General features: G+C 40.9%; 2 protein-coding genes across 5 annotated transcripts in view; one reads left to right on the plus strand and one right to left on the minus strand.

The window, feature by feature from the left end:
* The window catches only part of GEMIN5 (gem nuclear organelle associated protein 5), a 43,156-nt gene extending 27,576 nt beyond the window's left edge, over nucleotides 1-15,580 (minus strand). For both annotated transcript variants that reach the window (XM_077780710.1, XM_077780709.1), the window contains exons 1-10: nucleotides 15,351-15,580; nucleotides 14,382-14,542; nucleotides 13,660-13,841; nucleotides 10,366-10,517; nucleotides 10,052-10,171; nucleotides 8,369-8,501; nucleotides 6,842-7,007; nucleotides 5,692-5,904; nucleotides 4,720-4,805; nucleotides 1,342-1,424 (exon numbers count right to left, since the gene is read on the minus strand). In XM_077780710.1, coding sequence (XP_077636836.1) covers nucleotides 1,342-1,424; nucleotides 4,720-4,805; nucleotides 5,692-5,904; nucleotides 6,842-7,007; nucleotides 8,369-8,501; nucleotides 10,052-10,171; nucleotides 10,366-10,517; nucleotides 13,660-13,841; nucleotides 14,382-14,542; nucleotides 15,351-15,516 — 1,462 coding nt within the window. In that variant the 5' untranslated portion in view covers nucleotides 15,517-15,580. The remainder of the gene's footprint in view (nucleotides 1-1,341; nucleotides 1,425-4,719; nucleotides 4,806-5,691; nucleotides 5,905-6,841; nucleotides 7,008-8,368; nucleotides 8,502-10,051; nucleotides 10,172-10,365; nucleotides 10,518-13,659; nucleotides 13,842-14,381; nucleotides 14,543-15,350) is intronic.
* A 10-nt stretch (nucleotides 15,581-15,590) lies between these two features.
* Nucleotides 15,591-21,578, plus strand: part of MRPL22 (mitochondrial ribosomal protein L22) — a 30,588-nt gene continuing 24,600 nt past the window's right edge. The window contains exons 1-2 of one of the 3 annotated variants that reach the window (XM_077780715.1): nucleotides 15,591-15,636; nucleotides 16,915-16,957. In XM_077780715.1, coding sequence (XP_077636841.1) covers nucleotides 16,926-16,957 — 32 coding nt within the window. In that variant the 5' untranslated portion in view covers nucleotides 15,591-15,636; nucleotides 16,915-16,925. Of the gene's footprint in view, nucleotides 15,694-16,641; nucleotides 16,832-16,914; nucleotides 16,958-21,578 lie in introns of those variants that run through there. The other 2 variants (XM_077780714.1, XM_077780713.1) reach the window with 2 other exon arrangements.

The following is a 21,578-nucleotide window of genomic DNA, read 5'->3' on the forward strand; positions in this document are numbered from 1 at the left end:
TTGTTTTAAATGAATTATATTAACACATTGGAGTAGTCACTGTTCTTTGCATATGAACACAGTTGTTGGGAGAAGTAAAAAGATACTAATTCTACAGTAGTATTTATAATGTAGCAGATCTGCTTTAAACATTCTTCTGTCATTCAAATAGTACAGGTGCCAAAGCTGGGGTCAAAAAACATGTTCTCAATGTTTATGAGAATTTTTGCCTTTTCTTTCAGAAATGAGCACTCTACTCTTTGGGTATTTAAATATATGGAGCTGCAGGACTTCCGCTGACTAACTAGCAGAAACCCAAAGCAAGGGTTTCTTTGGTATTATAGCAATTCTCTTGTTGACTTTTAAAAAGCAAACAGTGGTTCTTGTGGGTTTCTGTACAGGCAAGTTTTATTTTCACCACTGCTAGAATTATGCCTGGCACAAATCAAGAATCCAATAAACAGTTGTTGAATGAAGGAAGGAATGAACTACAACTATGGGGCTGCTTGAGTTCTCATGACTTACATTATCCTCTCCATGTAGCACAAGTACTATGGAAATGGACAGATGTTTCATTATATAGCTGGTTAAGAAAAGCTAACCAAAGGCATCTGCTGAATACACTGATTTTTTAAAATTTATTTATTTTGAAAGAGAGAGAGAGGGTGCACACACACGCATGAATAGAGGAGGGGCAGAGAGAGGAGAGAGAATCCCAAGCAGGCTCCATACTATCGGTGAAGAGACCAGTGTGGGGCTCGATTCCATGAACTGTGATATCATGACCTGAGCTGAAACTAAGAGTCGGATACTGGACCAACTGAGCCATCCAGGCACCCAATGAGTACACTTATTTTAAAAGACACTCTGAAAGACCTCTTTAGGAATAAGAAAGAGAGGGCTGAGCAGCCAGAAGAGGGAAAGGGTCAGAATACAGTAAAGACAAAAGGAGATCATTTCAGGAATTCTAAGTTTGCTGTGACTATAGGTGAAAACAGATGATCATTACTCCATTAATATAGTCAAATAACATTCTAATTCTGATAAAAAGTGATACCAAATTTTGGTGAAAAAATATTAGGCTGGGTACTAGGAGCCAACATGAGACATCTATATGCACAATGGAAAAATTCAGCTTGAAGAGACCAACTAATGCTTTAGTGTTTGGGGATGCCTATTATGGGCAAATGATTTCTAACACCACCTGCTATGACTGCCCTCATGGACCCTTGGGGACACAGCAGTCTGCATAAGCAGCCACTGCACTAGAATATTTATGACTTTCCAGCTTGAGTATCTTACAATTAAATTGAAAGAAAGAGAATACTCTCATGTTTGCTAGAGAATGGCTCAGATACTTACCGAGCGAAATGGGGGGCAGCGGTGGCCCCCAGGCTAAAGTGTACACAGTCTTCTTATGATACGTGCTAGAAATCTGTGGAGGTCTGGAGGGAAGGGGGATTATAAAGAAAGATTTAAACAGAAGGCACAGTGGAAAACAGATCCATCTTTTTCTAAAAGATCCCTTATTAGTTGCTGATACTAGAGAAAAACAATTTAACAGCATCCTTCTCCAAACAGCTGATTGTAGAGAACCCAGCACTTAAATATCATACCTGTAATGATACCTACTACCAAAATGATTAAGTCCCGAACACACTTTACCCAGAAAAAAATATTATCCCCCCCCAATCTGGCCAGTTTGGAATAATTTTTCCCTGTCTCTCTGAGTTGCCCACTTCACTTAAATGTCATATATCCTAATATTACTATAGTTATAAGCACTGTAAAGGCTACCACAACTAGAGAAAAATAGAACAAGGCAGAAAATGCAAACTAGTCAGCCCAGAACTTAGGTTACTGTGAAGCATATACAGTCATCATATAAACATAATCAACCTCACTTTCAAATAAAAGACTAGGTGTCATTTTAGGCTTACCCTGTCATTACTGTCATATTCTTAAACTAAGACAAGATTTTAGAGTAGTTCAGTTTTAAAGTTTTTGTTAAGAAAACTTGCTCTTGTGGGTAAATTTGAAGGCTGTGGTGATTAATGACATGGGAGGTGTCAGTAAAGGGCAGTGTGGCTGTCACCTTTACTGTAAACTATGTTCTTTGTAGGATTTGAGAACTCCAGGAATCCAGAACCTATAACAAAACTAGCTGTTGGCTTATGTATTTCTGTTTCTGGCACATTTACTGTTATCATTCTATACAATAAATCCCAATTTCTTTGGGCTGAACGAAACAGAGTAAGTAGTTGTGGCTGAAAGCCTAACTGTATCTACAGCAGTACCCTTCCTTCTACACACCTTTACTAACCAGAAGATAGTAACTTAACTATTAAACTTAGTATTACTATAGTAGACACAGTTTTATTTTCTTACATGCCTCTTTGAAACAGTATAGTATTTTTGAAAATTGAAAGTGGAGTTAACCAACTGCAGAACCAAAGAACGCAGGTGACTAACTGCATGTAGGTTTACATGTATACTTACAAATTGCATCTAAAAAGGTTAACTCTGCAGTATAGTAAATAATTCTCGTTTCAAAATTCTTTTTAATGTTTATTATTGAGGCAGAGAGAAACAGAGCACAAGTGGGGGAGGGACAGAGAGAGATGGAGACACAGAATTGGGAGCAGGCTCCAGGCTCTGAGCTGTCAGCACAGAGCCCGATGTGGGACTCAAACCCACAAACTGTGAGATCATGATCTGAGCTGAAGTCAGAAGCCCAACCGACTGAGCCACCCAGGCGGCCCAGTAAATAATTCTTACTTAGAAGTGAATGATCAGGAACAGTAGGCAAACTTATCCTGTAAAAGGCCAGACAGTAAATATCTAAGGCTTTCTGAGCCATGAGGTCTCTGTCCTAAGTCCTCCACTCTGCTCTGGTAGTGAGAAAGCAGCCTCCGATAATGTGTAAACAAATGAGTATGGCTGGGTTCCAATAGAGCTTTATTTATGGACACTGAAATCTGAATTTTATTTAATTTTCACGTGATGAGATATTCTTTTAATGTTTCCTCAATAATTTAAAAAGGTAGAACCATTCTTAAGTCATGAGCCATGGCTCCCCAATCCCTGGTCTAGAACAGTGCTGTTCAGGAAGCACTGGGCAATGTGCTCTTGAAATGTGGCTCGTGAGACCAAGGAACTGAGTTTCTCACTTTATTTAGTTTTATTTTAACTATAAATAGCCACATGTGGCTATCAAACTGAATGGTGCAGGTGTGGAATCTATCAAGTATCTCGGATGACTATGTTCAATAGTTCATAATGTGTACTTATGAGCCTTATGTATGAACCACATATGCATCTGAAAGCTTTCTTGTAGCCACATTAAAAGAAGCAAAAGAAGTGAAATTCAATTTTAATAGTATATTTTATTTAGCTCAATATACAGAAGTATTACCTTTTTTTTATTAAAAAATTCTTTATTAAAAAAATTTATTTATTTTTGAGAGGGAGAGAGAGACAGAGTGAAAGCCGGAGAGGGGCAGAAAGAGAAGGAGACACAGAATCTGAAGCAGGCTCTAGGCTCTGAGCTGTCAGCAAAGAGCCCGACATGGGGTTCGAACTCACAAACTGTGAGATCATGACCTGAGTTGAAGTCTTGACACTTAACCAACTGAGCCACCCAGGTGCCCCTGGAAGTATTATCTTTCAAAATATAATCAAAATAAAATAATTATAGAGATATTTTATGTGGCGGGGGGACAATCTCTGAACTCTGGAATGTGTTTTACACTTAGAACATATCCCAGTAGTCACCTGTGGCCAAGGACTACCAGAATGGACAGTGAAGCTCTAGACATAACTCCTAGTTTACAGGACATATAGGAATACTGAAATGAGTTAGAAGTCACCATAAAGGCCAAAATGTAAAATATTCTACAGACTTACCCAGAATCTTCAAACCGAAAAGGCAATGTTATGAAAGTGTGGATGGTGTTCTAGAGTAAGAGACTAAGGAGACATAACAAAATGCATAACAAAATGGGTGAACCCAAACTAAAAATGAATTTAAAAAAAAAAAAAAAGGCTAGGAAAAGCATTGGTGGCTCAACTGAGGAAATCTGTCCATGGACTGGATATGAGATCATATTATAGAATTACTCTTAATTTCCAGTGTGCAAAAATAAGGCAAGTATGGCAAAATGTTAACTACTGGTGAATCTAGATGGAAGGCACAGAGATGTTCTTTGCACTAGGCCTTCAATGTTCATGGATGCCTGAAAACTTTTATTAAGAAAAGCTGAGGGGTGGGGTGCCTGGGTGGCTCAGTCGGTTGAGCATCCGACTTCAGCTCAGGTCATGATCTCACGGTTTGTGGGTTCAAGCCCAGTGTCAGCTCTGTGCTGATCGATAGCTCAGAGCCTGGAGCCTGTTTCAGATTCTGTGTCTCCCTCTCTCTCTGACCCTCCCCTGCTCACGCTGTCACTGTCTCTCTCTCTCAGAAATAAATTTAAAAGACATGGAAAAAAAAAAAAGGTGAGGGGGAAAAAATAAACCAATGGTTTATTTTAGTGATAACCACAGGTCAGACAGGCCAAACCACCATCACCTGAAAACACTTTTAAAAAATCAAATTCCAAGTTGTAAGCCTCAGTCTCAGAGCCAGGATCTGAAAGATGTTTCCCAGGCCAATTCTGATGAAGGCCCAGGTTTGTGAATCAAATTTAACTCCATTATCAACATTATAGTCAATGGGCTAAACAAGAATCTTCTATTTCTTACTTGTTGGAGTAGGTGTCATACAATCCCACTTTTCCGTCGTCAGTTCCAAAAGCTAAACAGCCTTCCTTGGTTGGGTGCCAGCACAGCTACAAAACATGAGGAAAGCAGCATAGTTAAGGGAACCCTGAGGTTATTTTTTGAGCATTCAAATGGAAAACTTTCATGCCCTTGGTGTCTCCTAATTTTAAAAGTAACACATTCTCATTATTTAAAAGAAACAAAGTATTAAAAACAATGTGAAAGTCACCAGTAATCTCATGGCTCAAAACACGGCACTGCCAATTTATATCTTTCCAGATATTTTTTATGACTAAAGTTAAATATATACAGTTGAAAAAAACAAAAATAGGTTCAAATATTTAAATGCTGTGCGTGAAACACTGCTGAGTGGGGATAAGATTCTAGAATAGTTTAGAAAATAGGATCCTATTAATAATAAAATTTGGAAGGATGTATCACAGATTGTCAACAGTGCTTTTCTGGATTATGAAGCAAAATTTTTAGCTTTCTACACTCCTATACCGTTTGGTTTTCTTTTTTCCCTTTTTATTGTTGTTGTTTTTTTTTTTTTACTAAAGTATAGTTGACATACAATGTTGTATTAGTTTCAGGTGAACAACATAGTGAAATGACAATTCTGTATGGTCTTCTTTTTAACCACAAACATTTATTGCTTTTAGACTAAATAGCCATGACAGAGGTATCACTTTGGAGAAAAACAAAAAAATATATATATACATATTGTGTAATCTGCATTCCATGTTTTGTAATTTTCATTTTTCATGAATCATCAACATCTTTTCATACCAAAGAAAGAGCCACATTATCATTTTTAATAATGTGATACTGTTTAATATGTTTATAACTTAATGTATTTTCTCTAAATGCACATGCAGTTTATTCCAAATTTCTTACTAAAAGAATTACTTATTTGAAAATAAGTTCAAGAGAGTTCAAAGAAATCATCCTTACCGCTGTAACCTTGGACTTGACACCCTGCCAAAAATTTTTCACATCATAGTTGTTCTTTATGGAGAGTGTATTCCACACGCGTATCATACCATCTCCAGCGCCTATGGCCAAACAGCCCGTGTCCACAGGAGAGAAAGCCAGGCTGTAGGCAAACCCACCGAGGGAGGGTAGGGACCAGCAGCATTCTAGAGTGGCCATGTCCCAACATTTCACCTAAAAAAAGATCAAAGGTTAGGGTCTAAATATAAAAAAAAGATCAGAAAAACAGGAAAAAGAACATCTCAAATAGGATGGACTAAAAAAATGGGTAACATGAAGAATATATAATAATATATACCTATACAAGGAATGTATTATTATATTGTTACGTTTATATAATATATACTGTAACATACATAAGAATTAAATATAAAGAATATAATTTATTCTAGTAGGTAATGGAAAAAGTGTCTCTTAGAAGAAAAAAAAAGTAGTAAACTGTAGGCTCAAAGGATCTTAGAATATATTTATTCCCAGAGATGTCAAGTGAATTCAGGATCATACGATGATTAAAACCAGGCCCAGGCCTTTCCACTGTACTGTACTATACTGTACTACAGCATTGGTAATCTCATTTAGCAAATCCCAACTAAGAATGAAAATGACCTCAGGACAGTTGAAAAATGAGAAAGGCTATCTCAAAAAGCAAAATATCTTCTCCTTAGGGGAAGGAGGAATACTACATTTTTAATTTTCACTTGTTTAACAGAGAGCCTTGGGAGAAAAAGTCTATCAAATAAACTGCAAAATAATAAAGTCACAGATTCTTAAATATAGTCAATTCTCTCTTGGAGATATCATCAAAAGCAGACGGTTCTGCTACCTTAACTACAGACAAAAATATTTTAAAGCCAAAGCATGATGGTCTATACATCCTTCCCTGGACACATCTACAATTCTTTACCGTATCTACTTTAACAAAAAGGCATCCTGGTGGCTCCTCAACTTTCCCCTAACTCTCTGGGTTCCCACAGTTAGTGCTGGTCAGTAACAGTAACTCTCAGATTGGGCTGGGTGAGAGAACTGATGGATGGTTTAAAAAGCCCTCTAATCCATCCAAGTCCAAAATCGCAGCCTCTACAATGCTGAATGCAAGCTAAGCAGTGCTTACATCTCTATCCATCGATGTGGAAAGCAGCAGCTGTTTGTCATCCTCAGTTTGTAAAGGGCATAAATTAAACACGATTCTTGAATGATTCTGCCCTTCTGATGAAGCACTAAAGAGGGTATATTTCCGTCTCCAGGACTGATTGAGATCCCACAGCAACAGCTCACCCCTGTGATGAGAAACACGCACTAGTTCTCTTTCACAAGCAATCTGGAAACAAGAGATTAGGGGAGAGTGTGGGCCCTCAGTTGCCGAATAATTTCTATCAATTGTTCTTTTAAGGAGAAAAAAATTGCCTATCTGAAATATGCACAAAATAGCTCTAAAATAACATACATAAAAACAAAGAATCACTGCCTATGGGGAAGGGAACCTAATTCCTTGAAAAGATAGAGTTAGGAAGAGCACTTCACTATATTCCTGTATTATTTTGAACCACATGAATGTGCTACACTTCCCCTGGGACAGATTTTCCTAACAGTTTTAATAGTAAAATGCCACCATAATTTGCACAGCCTCAAAACTTAAAGACATACTCTCTCTTTTTTGGGACAGTGTGGGGGAGCAGGGCCATGACCAACATTTTAGGGGGGATTTTTATATGCTTCCCTGTATCATTTCTTTTTAAAAAAATTTTTTTAAAAATGTTTATTTATTTCTGAGAGAGAGTCAGCGTGTGCAGGGGAGGGTCAGAGAGAAAGGGAGACACAGAATCTGAAGCAGGCTCCAGGCTATGAGCCTAGCTGTCAGCACAGAGCCTGATGTGGAGCTCGAACCCACAAACTGGGAGATCATGACCTGAGCCGAAGTCCGACGCTTAACCGACTGAGCCACCCAGGAGCCCGCTTTTTAAATGTTTTTATTTATTTTTGAGAGAGAGAGAGAGACAGAGCATGAGAAGGGGAGGGGCAGAGAGAGGAGACACAGAATCTGAAGCAGGCTCCAGGCTCTGAGCTGTCAGCACAGAGCTGACCTGAGGCTTGAACTCACAAACTGCGAGATCATTATCTGAGCTGAAGTTGGACACTTAACCAACTGAGCCACCCAGGCGTCCCTTTCCTGGATCATTTCATTTGAAACCAGGGCCCTTGTCTGCTAAATTCACTTATTATCTAGAATAAGCAACTAGAAGCTAGTATTTACTAAATTCTGTTGAATGAATGGCTATAATCATCCAAAGAAATAGGACATTCTATATGCTCCCTCTTTTTACACATGACGTAATTGAAACTCGAAGAGTCACTTATGAACACATACAAGGTAAGAGACTGATTCTGAAATGCAGTTTGGTCTGACTTTGGAGTCCATGCTCTTAACTACCAGGCTATACTTATTTGGTCTTTTCTCAGCACTATAAATAGACAACACAGGTATCTGTCCCATGATTTTTCCATTATAAATGGTCCATCATAATATAAGCCTTAGCCATTGACTTTTCCATCTTCTGTTTCTAGAAAGAGAAGCCTAGGGACTCCTCAAGAAGCTAGAGAGGAAAACAAAATATGTCAGAGAGAGCATGACCAAACTTACCCAAAACAGCTGGATACCAGTTGTGTTGGTTGATCCTTGGGCCAGTGGAGAGTCAACCAGAGGCGTTCTTTAATAGTTGGGTCTATACCCCCTCCTCTTCTCTTTAGAAAGGGCAATTTCAAAACCATCACCCCTGCCGATTAAAACAAAGTCAGTGGGTACTCAAGATAGTGAAAACACACATGTGAAGTCCCCAGCAGTTCACAATACAGTTTAAAAGTTTGTTAGCTTGGTTACTTAGAATTCAGACTTTGTTTTTTAATGGAAACGTTATTACACATAGTTTTAATACTTGTCTAACTAATTTAGGTAAAACAAACTTTTTATAGGCTGTCCTGGCAACGTGAGCACACATTAAGAATATTGTCTGTTTGGGAAAATGGGGTTTCAACTGGAATTGTGAACCCAGGTGACAACACAACTCCAGATTCTCCAAAGTTGGCAGGACAGAGAGTGGTAAGAAATCCAAAGGGGACAAATTTGTCAGTCAACATGTTGCAGCAGAGAAGTCCCTCCACCCCTGACATGCTACTCACCAGTGGTCCTTAATCCCTGTTATGAATCAGAACCACTCACTCAGAGAGCCTCTGAAACTATACATGCCAGGGCCCAACTCCTAGAGATTCTGATTCAGTAGATTTGAGGTGGGATCCAGGCACCCACATTTTCCAAAAACTCTCCAGGTGATTTTGCTGCACAACTAGAATTGAAGACCATTGTGCTAGACATCTGTAAGTTTAGAGGTTACCCTTCTGGAGGGATTCTGGGCCTAATGTTGTCCCCACGTGGGAGTATCAGCCATGGTATAGCCAAGAGCAGTCCAAAATTCTTTTGCTTTATATGCACTACTAAATGCACTTGGGTAAAGATGATAAGACTCTCATGGTTTCAAATAAAGTGGAGAAAGAAGACTGCTATAAAGAGAAAGGCTAGAGTTTTACTATAAAGGTAATATCCACTCTGCTTGGAATTCCTCTCAATTTATAAATTGAAGGTGAAAGTTCTGTTCAAAGAGAGAAGCTTGGGAAAGCTGAATGACTGAGGGTCCCTGTAATTTGGATGAAATGAGCTTTAACATTTAAACATGCACTTCTACATTGGGTATGTATTATTCTGCATTTGTGTATCAAAACCTCTAGATCTAGAGATCTTTCCCAATCCTGATTCAGGCCTTGCCAAGTTCCAACATTCCTATCCTTATAACCATCATCATGCCTCCCATGACAAACAATGACCCTCCTATGAATGTATCAGAAACCCTCATCTCCAAAACCAAAGTCAGATGTTCAGAGCACAGAGAGTTCTAGCCCAGGCTAAACTGGAGAAGCAATCTTCTGGATAGAAAAGTCAAGAACTGCCTTCTGGCTGATGACACACTCTTAGGATAATAAGACACAATAAGAAAATCACTAGAGGTTATATCACAAAAGAAACATCAAACATGAGGGGCGCCTGGTGGCTCAGTCGGGTAAGCGTCCGACTCTGACTCATGATCCCGCAGTTCATGGGTTCAAGCCCCATATCGGCTCTATGCTGACAGCTCAAAGCCTGGAGCCTGTTTCAGATTCTGTGTCTCCCTCCCTCTCTGCCCCTCCCCAGCTCATGCTCTGCTTCTGTCTCAATAATACATTAAAACAAAAACAAAAACAAAACAAAAAAAACCACACCAAGCATGACTCTTACCTCGGCCTCTAGAGCAGCTCCAGATTCGAATGGTCTGATCTTTGCTTCCAGTGGCTAAGTAGCAGGCTTTTGTTACTGGAGTTTGTGGTGTGACTTTACCATTGGGACTTTCAGGTTCTTCTAGGGTAGAGGTGGTAATTTTGTTTTTAATTTACGTGAAACATGAACTTGTCCAAAGAAAAACTAGTTTTCAAGGGTTCCTAAAACTTAGCTCTTACATTTATAAATCTAATCTGTAAAAGCTAAAGTTTTAAATGTAATTCAAATGATATAGTTTTATCCACACTGTTCTTTAGGTCTTAAATCATCTCTACCTGAATTTTCCTCTTGACTTATGGATAAACAATCTTCGCCAGGAAGGGGACACCAGGCTATGGAGTGGATCTCATCATCGTGGCCTCGAAGCCTGTGAATAACTTCTCCTTTCTTACTGATGTCAATTATAACCACTATGCCATCCTTGTAGCTAAAAAACAAGAGTTATGAATATTACTAGAAAAGGAAGACAGAAAAGTAAACATTCTGGCTTAAGAGTTATCACTGTGCATTTTTTTTTTTTAATGTTTTATTTATTTCTAGGAGAGAGAGAGAGAGACAGCGCGAGCAGGGGAGGGTCAGAGAGAGAGGGAGACACAGAATCTGAAGCAGGCTCCAGGCTCTGAGCTGGCAGTCAGCACAGAGCCCGACGCGGGGCTTGAACCCACGAACCGCGAGATCATGACCTAAGCGAAAGTCGGACGCTTAACCGACTAAGCCACCCAGGCGCCCCATCACTGTGCATTTCTAAAAGGTAAGAGAATTTGGGGGAAGGGGGTAGGGAAGAAAGAAAAAAAGAATCTTGTTTTGTCCTTTTTTCCAAAGTATTCATTTTCTGTTTCCTGGCGGTCCTGACACGTCTGTCCTCCCGCCCCCTCCAATCAAGCTTTTGGCACTAAGCAATACTGTATACACAGCCTGGGAAGTATGTGAGGGGAACTTAAAGAAGAATAGTCATTTGTGGGGCCAAACAATCCCTCTAATTACAGATGAATTTGACCTAACACACTTAAATCTACCCCCTGACCCCTTTTAAATATGCGATCCTATTTTTCTACCTATGAGCTTAACAAAAGCAACAGTACTGTTAACTTCTAGATCCGCATATTTCAAGGTTATCATTTTTGAATTCAGAGGACACTGAGAAATTCTACACTTGATCTTAGCCAAAAGGCCAAAAAGTGATGAGGACACTGAGAAATTCTAATAGTTTTTTTTTAATGATGAAGTATTTCATACACCTAAAGAAGTACCCATCACCCAGCTTAAGAAAAAAATATACCCAAGTACCAATATAGTTGAAGTCTTTTGTACATCCCACCCCAATCAAACCTATCTCCCTCTCTTTCCCAGAGCTAAACTGCTATTGGTGAATTGTGTTCCATCACTCCTAGCCTTTCTTTGTATACATTCCTAAAGACGATAGAAAATGATTTTGTAGGTTTTAAAACTTCATATAAATGGCATGATGAGGTCTATTTTTTTGGTAGCTTGTTTTTTTTCACTCACTGTTAGTGAGTCATCCGGGTTGAAGCATGTAACTCTAGCTCCTGGTCAGTCATTTGTACTACTGGATAGCACTCCATTGTATGAATACAGCACAAGTTTATTCATTTTCCCTTTTGAAGGGCTTCCGTTTTTTGCTATTACAAACAAAAAAATGCCATTAATAGTCTTATGCACACTTAAGACAATTTCTGATTTGATGCCTAGTAATGAAACTGCGGACCTGCCAGGATGTAAGCTGTGTACACTTTGGCTTTACTAGAAAGTGCAAAACTGTTCTCCAAAGTGGGTGTACCTATTTATATTCCTACATACTAGACAATCCTATAGGGAATAACACATTCCAGCTCTACTTATCTTCCTCATTTTATTAAAAATATCTCCCACATTACAGCTTTATTTAAAAAATGAAAGCATAGACTGTATCAGTCTTTGCAGAAACGGACTTCAAAAACCTTCAAGTTATACAACCTAATAGTCCAGTAACCCAGCTGTCCTGCAATTTTTATCAGCCCTTCAGGGAACAATCGCCATTTTGAAGATCCACCAGAAACAAATCATTCTGATTCAATCCTGTGTCTGACTGTGCAGTTCCTTATATCTGAAATGTTTCTTCTCATGAATTCTTGCTCGTCTTTCAAGGTCGATCTGATTCAACCTTCTCTGATCCCCGCCTGCCACGTTTTTCTGCTCCCTCTCTAGTGCCTCCACTGCAACACTGCTCCTACTTCACGTACCAGGTCACCGATGCATGCATGGACCCCTTCCATTTCACCTTTATGCACCCACACCTGTCTTCCTATCCTTCCTTTGAGGCCACAGATTTCAGGATCCATCATTATAGTCACACCTTCAAAAATACCCTTAGCTCCTTTGTCCCTTCTCTCCTAGAGGTACTTATTCCACAAAACCCCAAAACTTCTTGAATCCAACCAAAGTCTTTCTCAATCAGCTTGAATAGTTTACTTTCATGACTTTGATCCATAGCCTGGCACTCAGTGGGGACCAGTGGTCCTACAATCTCTCTCAGTAAGCTCATTTTCCTATTCTCTGAGAGGACTCTTTTCACAGCTTTCTGCATGCTTTCAGCCCCACTCTGAACTTGACTCCACCTTGACTTATGCCTCACAGAGAAAATCAGAAGCCGTGAATATGAAACACCCTCCTCTTCCAACCAGATCTACAAATTTACTGGCACCTTCTCACTTATCTTTTCTACTTGTGATCTGGATCCAATCCCTTCTTGACTTCTCAACATCACTCCTGTGTTTACCACATTTATCCACGTATCCAGCCCTCCCTCTTCTGCCTCATTTCTATCCGCATAAAAACATGCCCTTATTATTTTCCATTTAATATTCCCTTAGTTAAGGGACTAATACCTCCCTTAACTAAGCCACATACCTCCTCTGGTTTCATGTCTATGCACATTTGATCCACAAACGAAAGTCTCCACATGTACCTTTACTACTGTACCCTCAGTCTCTTGAATCCACTCCAGCCAGATTTTCTCCTCCAGCCCTCTAGTGCTTATATCATGTATTCAAACTAGAGTCAAAGGATATCTTTGGGACAGAGGTAAAGGGAGTGGTGAGGGAAAGGGGGTACCCACTCAAGGCAGTTCATGTGAAACAACCTTGGTGACTGAGGTGGAGGCAGAGCCCAATGCCAGACCACTCTCCCACTCCAGAGGGAGGGCTGAGAACCAGGACGGAACTGAGTCCTCTGACACTCTGGGAGTAAATGTTATCTCCAAGGGTAAGTACTGAGAGAGAAAAGGGGGGGGGCGGGGAGGAAGGGTATTTCCTACATTTGGAGGCTGACTGAAGAAATGAGATCTGACGAATGAGCAAAGCACACTATAGTAGAAACTAAGGAAATAAAAATAGAGTGAGAGAGATAGCGAGGACCTGGAGGTCATAGGAATAAATGCTACCAAGGGCCCAGGGATTTAATACCTATAAATAGTTTCCTCTGAGGAATAAAGGGACAGGAAAAGATAAAGCAAATGCAAAATATGCTCATTAACAAAAATAAATTACCAGTAGAGAGGGTATAGTACTTACCCAATGGCTACTAAATCTTCATGATGAGGTGAGCAAGTAAGACAGAAAATTGTCCTGGGTTCTATAAAGAGGTGCTGGCTGTCATTTCTGTTAAGCCAGTAACAGAACACTACTCCTTTTTCATCTCCAGAGACTATTAAATCCTTTACTTGAGGAGACCAGTGCAATGCTGATATTGTATGCTTTAAAACAAAACAAACATACATTTGCTTCTCATGTGTCAGTGCTGAATTTTTACCTCATTTTAAACCTGTACAATACTAGGCATGTCGAGAGGTACTTAGTAAGTACTGTTAGTGCCACGTGTATGCCCAAGAGTACATTAACCAAATGGTAGAAGAATTTAAGCTCCTAAGGATCAAAGAACTATTAAAAACATTTACTTTAAAACAATGCAAAGTTGTTACTAAAATTAAGTGAGTCTTCTCATTTTCTACACTCCCTGAAAAGGCAGGTTTATCAGGTAATGATCTGGTTTAGAAACAAGTTTTATTCACTCATTTACAGTTTATATTAGGAATCTTTTTCATGTAAAGAACCAGACAGTAGATATTTTTTTGACTTTGTGGGCCATACTGTCTCTAGTGTAGCTACTCAGCTCTGCTTATCGTATGCAAGCAGCCAATACTCAAAAGTTCACTTACAGACAGCTAACATACTTGAAACAAAAGCCTCAGCACAGGTATCTGATGACGGTCTAAGAAACCAGTAAGCCATGGTACCTGATGGAGCGCATGTTCTGTCACGACTGCTTTTGTCTCTACATCCCAGATTTTCACAGTCCCATCATCAGAGCTCGTGGCGCAGAGGTTGTATTGACCAGGGTGATGCGAAAACGTGAAGCCAGAGACCCTTTCGGTGTGTCCCACCAATTCCCCTATGACTTCAAGCAAAAGCAGATTCCAGGTTAGAGTGCTACCTTAGATTCCTGGCAGAATCACTCTGTTGTTAGATGGGTGGGGTGGGACCTCACTTATCCCGTGGTGTAACAAAAATACCCAGGCACTCACAATCGGAAATCCCAAGTGCTGGTTCTGGCTCTGCCACAAGACTTCAGCCCAGTCATTTTATCTCCTTGAGCCTCACTGTTTTCAACCGTAAAATGCTGTTGATATCCCTTGATGTTGACAGTTCACAGGCTGAGGAGTGGCTCAAATGAAGAATGTAAAAGTGATTCTTATATAGATCTGGCCAGAGGTCCGTTGGGAAAGAGTAAATACCTGGCTTGCCATATCCCAAGGCATGATCAAAATCTAGTTTGGAGCGTGAAAGTATCTGGCTCAACACATTCATCTTACAGCAACGAGTATTCCGTATTTCCAGGATCTTGCGTAGGGCCTGGCGCTGTAAGCAGGCCCCTAAACCCAGGAAGGCTCCCAGGGGGCCGGCGCGCTGCGTAGGGGAGGGAGGCCACAGATGTTGTAAATGCCGGCGAGATAGGGGTAACTTCGGGGAGTGAGCGGTCCTAAGTGAGAGCGCCAGGAGGCGGGACCGCTCAGCCACAGCGTGGTGTAGCTCAATCTTGGAGACGCGGACGCAAAACTAAGCTTAGTGACTGTGAGGAGATCTTTCTGCCTACCTGGGCCCCAAGTTTCCCCATCTGGAGAGAAGGGTAGCTAGAAAAGCTCACTTGGCGCCTATGGCGAACCCAAGAAGGGCAGGAAAGAGGGGGCCCAGAGAGGAGGAGTTACCTCGAAAAGGGGGCGTCCCAGGGTTCGCGCCGGCGCCCGGGCCCACGCGGACAAGGAAAACGGAGGTCCGCGCCGCGAAGCCGAAGAGGCCCCCTGGCACGGCATCGCTGCATCGGGCGCAGTACCAGTTAGGAGAGGGCGGCAGCGTGCGCGGCTCCTGCCCCATGATCAAGGCCACCAGGGAAAGACGAAGGAGCCACAGGAACAGACCTTTCGCAGCCCCACGCCGTAGCNGGAAGAACCCGCGCCTGGCGCTCTGCCCCGGAGCCCCGCCCGGAGCCGGAAGGTCTGGTGCTGCCACAGTCCAGCCTGGGGGTTAGGCCTTCTCACCTCCTACAGCTAGGTACCTAACTAAAGGGTTAGACGAATGGAGTCCCCTCCCCGCACAGCCGCTTTACTTTTTGGACCTGTCCAACGGCTATCCCGTCAAGTATTTTTGGACGCTATTGTGCCAGGGCACTTTGCTAACTCTGGAGATTCTTTAAAGGTACCTACAACAAGCCAGGAAACCAAAGGATAAAAAGTTCGAATCAGAAATCTGAAAGGAAAGGAAGAGGTTCTGCGACTGGGTGGAAATTGTGGCTCTAGAGTCTTGGTATTCAACGAGTAGAATAGAGTGGCCTTGTTGATGGAGTGCCGACTCTGTGATGGGGACTGCTGTGGAGGAAAAGAATGGAAATTACAGATTCTATGTGGCACTCCTGCATCTGTAGCGAACGATACCTGAAATATCAATTCTAATACAGAGAGGTGAAATATATATTTGGATGTGGGTAGGGGCAATAACTTTGGAGGCAACCAGTCCTACAGTGGATTAATGATTTTGCCAGTTGTTATCTGAATTTATCCTAATCTCATTGAAGACGGAAGATGATCATCCCTGCTTTTTTCCTGTAAGGAATACATGGGATTTAGTGAAATGCCTGCCGGGCATATATGGTAGCAAGTTCCCGATGTATATTAATTTATCTCTTGGAGGTCAACCTGGAGATTAACAGGGATTAGGACATCATACTTTGTATTTGAGCTGTTTTTTTTTCTTTAAAAGAGCTTTCCACACGATCTCGTGATTTTTACAACAAGCCTCTGCCGTACGGATTGTTATTTCTAAATCTCGGACATGAAAATGAGGCCTAAGCACGTTAGGTGGCTTGTTCACAGTCTTTTCTAATCCTTTCAGGCCGTTTGTGAGGTGAAGTTTCTCAATTTCTCTGGATCCTGATAAGTTTCCGGAAACTCACTAGTTTTCGGCCTTTATTAAAGTCATTCATTCCCAGGCAAGGCTGGCCGGATCTCACCCGAAGTGCCGGCGGCGCGTTCGCGGTCTCCATGACAACATCCCGGGTGTAAATACCTCCGAGTCTCCCGCAGGCTACGGCAACCTGAGACTTGCGCACGCGCCTAGGCCAGACAGGGCATGAACTCGGAGGCTTCCGTAGAGGGAGGGAGAAAGATGGCGGCGGCAATACCCGAACGTCTGGGTAGGGATTATTTTAGTGGTTTAAGGGGCGGCAGAGGGAGTAGAGGTGGGAGTCTCAATTGATGGCTTGTTTTGATATTTCAGGTGCATTATGGATGCAGAATCTGAGGGGGAGGCTGGCGTTAGGGTAAGTCTTTCGCCTCGGAGCTGCAGAGGGCTCAAGGCCTCCTTACCATTTAGTCGATTACTGAGCCGCCATATGCCTTTAGGCTCTGGGGCTGTCGAGGCAAGACAGCAGGTCTCTGCTGGGTCACTCCATCTTTCCGTCGCCGTGTTGCATGGTCCTGAGGGACTCAGGATAACCTATCACTCAAGGGACACTTTGAATCCCTTTTCCAAACAATCTCTGAATATGGTTAGACTCTCCCCAACCGTGTTGGGAGCCTCCAACTTTTCTAGTGCCCTCTGTAGTTACTTGATTACGGGAGCAGGGACAGCTGCGCCTTACAACGCACCTGGGATTGTGTTAAACGCTCTTATGCATTATCTAATTCTCATCTAACGTAGTGTAGGTATTGCTCTACCATTTTTCAGACAAGAAAATTGAAGTTCCCCAAAGTAAAACAAGGCTCCCCTAGTCATAGGAAGTTTTAAAGCTTTATACTGTATTCTCCAGAGTTTTCTTAGACCTCAGGACAGAAGCGTTTTTAAGGTTAGAGAATGCAGTTAAGTCAGCACTGGCAAGGAGCCTTTGTCCCCTTCTCGTTGTCCCTCTTCTGCAGTGCAGCTATTGACATTTGGAGATTGATAATCTGATTGTAAATTGTCTGATCGGTGCAATTGTTGGAGTTTATTTTGGTTTAGTTCATAGGCTTTGAAACATAAGCTGGTTGTGAATCCACTTTTTTTTTTTAGGTCTGCATTTTCTGTACAGAGAGTAGTTGTTTTGTTTTTTGTTTTTTTTTTTACGTTTCTTCATTTTTGAGAGACAGATAGAGCGCAAGTGGGGGAGGGGCAGAGAGAGAAAGGGAGACACAGAATCTGAGGCAGGCTCTGGGCTAGGAGCTGTCAGAACAGAGCCTGACCTAGGGCTCCAACTCACTGAGATCAGGACCTGAGCGGAAGTCGGCCACTTAACCCACGGAGCCACCCAGGTGCCCCAATGAATCCACTTTTTTAGCTGTATGATTTTGGAAAAATTACTTATCCTTTTTAAGTTTTAATACTTATATATGTGATGAGAGTAGTATTAGCACGTATGTCATAGAATTTTTACGAGAATTCATAATGCATATGTTTAGTATCGTGCATGACATATAATAATCCCACCTTCGATTCTATCTGCCATTACTGTTTTCTTCATTATGAATTATTAATGTGCTCCCATTGTATTTAGCTCTGTTCTCTGTTCTTGGGTCAATGGGCTAAAGAAGAAAATAGGTGGCACTGCCCTTTAGGATTTAGGATTTGTTCATGGTTTGCTTTTTCAGATTATCTTTTATCATTCCACCCCAACTATTCTGATTTACTTACTTTTTCTGAATATGCTGTCCTTTTATTTGCTGCTTGACTTTTTCATGCTGTGCCTTCACTTCCTGTCTATAAGATAAGTGCTAATTATTTAAATCCTGTTCAAATGTTTCTTAGGAGATTTCTCAGATCTCACTAAAAAGTAAAGAGATTAACCTCTCCTTCCTTTTAGTATGTGTCTTAAATAGTGGCTTCATGTTAATGTGTCTGTGTCCTTTACTAGCTGTGTACCTGGGAGAGGTAGGCACAATTCTTGCTTCTCTTTGTAGCGCCAGGTTATGGTCTCCACAAAGTGAATATTTTGTTAATGTTTGTCAACTTAAGTTGTCCTGCACTGACTTATTGTGGGAATCTCTGAGCAAGCAACTTAAGCATGTTGGCCTCAGTCTTTTATCTAGGTAATACAAAAGGGTTCGATTTTGCCAGATAATCCTTAAGGCTCTTTCTAGTTGTGAAGTTATATACTTTTATGAATCCCTATTCTGGACTTTCTAATGGACAAATGGTTATATAAAAACAAAATAGAACAGGTGCAATTAATGCTCATGATAACTGTGTAAAATCTTTTAAGAGATTTTCTAATTCAGTGATGAAACTTAATTACATATAGATGACAATCAGATAATGGAAATGAACTAGAAGATACAGTTTGCGTAAAATGAAAGAAAGTGGTAGGGACTGTGGCAATTAGTAGAGTGCATTCCTCATCAGAAGGCATTGAAATGGGTTAACAAAAAGTGCTAACAAAATAAAACTTTTCTTCAGGCTGTATATGGTAGCAGAATGACAGCTTCTAGCTTTTGAATTCCAAGTCTGCCCATTTTACTGATGGATGCATCTGAGAATTTTAATGACTTACTGAAGGCTATACAGTTAATACAAGTCAAAGCTAGGATCTAAACAAAACATTCTCTGGGTGATGAATCAGGCCTGTAGATGTGTTTTGTTTGGACTACACAGGGTTTAAAAACTTTTAAAATTTAAATTAAAAAAACTGGCAGCTTCTTATAAAAATCTAGGTTTCTAGATTATCTTATGCATTGCAAAATATGGCAACAATTTTCTAGAGCTTAAAAAGTATACCACTCTTTAGATAGGGGCTACACTCTTCAGTTTTCCTCATTAAACATTTTTTTGTATTATGTTTATTTACTTTGAGAAAGAGAGAGAGAGAGACTGTGTGTGTGTGTGTGTGTGTGTGTGTGTGTGTGTGAGAGAGAGAGAGAGAGTGAGTGAGGAAGGGGCAGAGAGAGAAACGGAGACAGAATCCGAAGCAGGCTCCAGGCTCTGAGCTATCAGCGCAGAGCCTCACACGGAGCTCGAACCCTCAAGCCATGAGGTCATGACTGAGATGAACTGACCTGAGAACTGAGTGGGCCACTCAGGTGCCCCCAGTTTTCCTCATTTTTTAGCCATGTGTAAAATCCTTCACTCATTCCAAGCCCTCTTATTTATGTTACCTAGCTGCTTCTTGTATTCTTTAATTCATTCTACAAATACATGTTTAGAGCCTTATGTGTGCCAGGTACTATTCTAACACTAGGTATTTTGTAGTGAACAAACCCAGAGTAATTTCTCACAGTCTATTGAGGGAGGCACTTGATAAGTAAAGTGTAGAGTGTATTATTAGACAATGACAGCTGCTTAGGAGAAAATGATAGCAGAGAATGGGAACAGATAGTGTGTATATATCAGAGCGTGGTTACAGGTTTGGATAGGTAAGTCCTCAGCAAGAAGATAACATTTGAGTAAAGATGTGAAGGAAATGAGAGGCGCCTGGGTGGCTCAGTTAAGTGTCCGACTTTGGCTCAGGTCATGATCTCACGATTCGTGGGCTTGAGCCCCGCGTCGGGCTCTGTGCTGACAGCTAGCTCAGAGCCTGGAGCCTGTTTCGGATTCTGTGTCTCCCTCTCTCTCTGAGCCTCCACTGTTCACACTTTCTCTCTCTCTCTCAGAAATAAATAAAACATTAAAAAAAAAAAGATCTAAAGGAAATGAGGGATCAAGCATCAGAGGGGCAGGTTTTTGGGGAGAATATCAGAAGTTCAGTTTAGGGCTTATTAAATTTGAGATGTCCAGTAAGCTTTCAAGAGTAAATGAAAGTGGGCAATTGAATATTTGGAATTTGGAATATTTGGAGTTTGGAATTCAGGGAAAGGGTGTCTATTCAGGAGTCATCAGTACATGAAGAGTATTTAAAGCCCTGAGACTGGTTGACTTCACTATAGAGTGAGGTAGAAATTACAAGAGTACAAGGATTGATTCCTGAGGCAGCCAGCATTTACAGATCTCTCTCAAAAGTAAATAAATAAACTGGGGCGCTTGGGTGGCTCAGTCAGTTGGGCAGCTGATTTCGGCGCAGGTCATGATTTCATGGTTTGTTAGTTTGAGCCCTGTGTTGGGCTCTGTGCTGGCATTGCAGAGCCTTCTTGGGATTCTCTCTTTCTCTCTTTTTGACCCTCTTCCACTGGCACACATGCTATCTCAAAATAAAATAAAATCAATACTAGCCATCGGTGTTTATTATGTGCTAGATGCTGTAGGGTGCAGTATATTAATTATTTATCAGCCATCAACAGAACAAAGTGGGTATTATTCTCATTCTAAAAGTAGTAACATCAATTTTATTGAGCTCTTTTAAGTGTCAGGTTAAGTATTTTACTTAAAATATCTTATTTGAGCTCCTTAAGAAGACTACGAAGTAATTACCATTATTACTACATATACTGATGAGAAAACTGAGCTCTAGAAAGTTATGTGACTTTCCTAAGTCCATTTACCTTGTACTAGAGTTGGGATTTAGACTCAGGTTTACTTGACTCCACAGTCTCTGCCTTCATCACTTGGCTTATGGTTTTGGTTTTTTCTTGTTTTTCCTTTGGAAATTCTGCCCTGTAGCATCATGTATCCTAATTTTGTGCTTTTCACTTAAATAGTAGAGCCTATATGTGGATGGCAAAGGTTTTGTCAAGTATTTAGATAGTACTGATCTTTTTTTTTTAAGTTTATTTATTTTTAAGATACAGAGATAGAGCATGAGTGGGGAATGGGCAGAGAGAGAAGGAGACACAGAATCCGAAGCAGGCTCCAGGCCCTGAGCTGTCAGCACAGAGCCTGACGCAGAGCTTGAACTCATGAACTGTGAGATCATGACCTGAGCCAAAGTCAAACACTCAACTGACTGAGCCTCTCAGGTGCCCCCAGATAGTACTAATCTTAATATCAGGATGTAAAATGGTGAATTTAAGGTAGAATAGGAAAAATGAGCCAGTAGGAAA

Source organism: Crocuta crocuta, unplaced genomic scaffold, assembly GCF_008692635.1.
Source record: "Crocuta crocuta isolate KB4526 unplaced genomic scaffold, BGI_CrCroc_1.0 scaffold343, whole genome shotgun sequence".
Taxonomy (NCBI): Eukaryota; Metazoa; Chordata; class Mammalia; order Carnivora; family Hyaenidae; genus Crocuta; species Crocuta crocuta.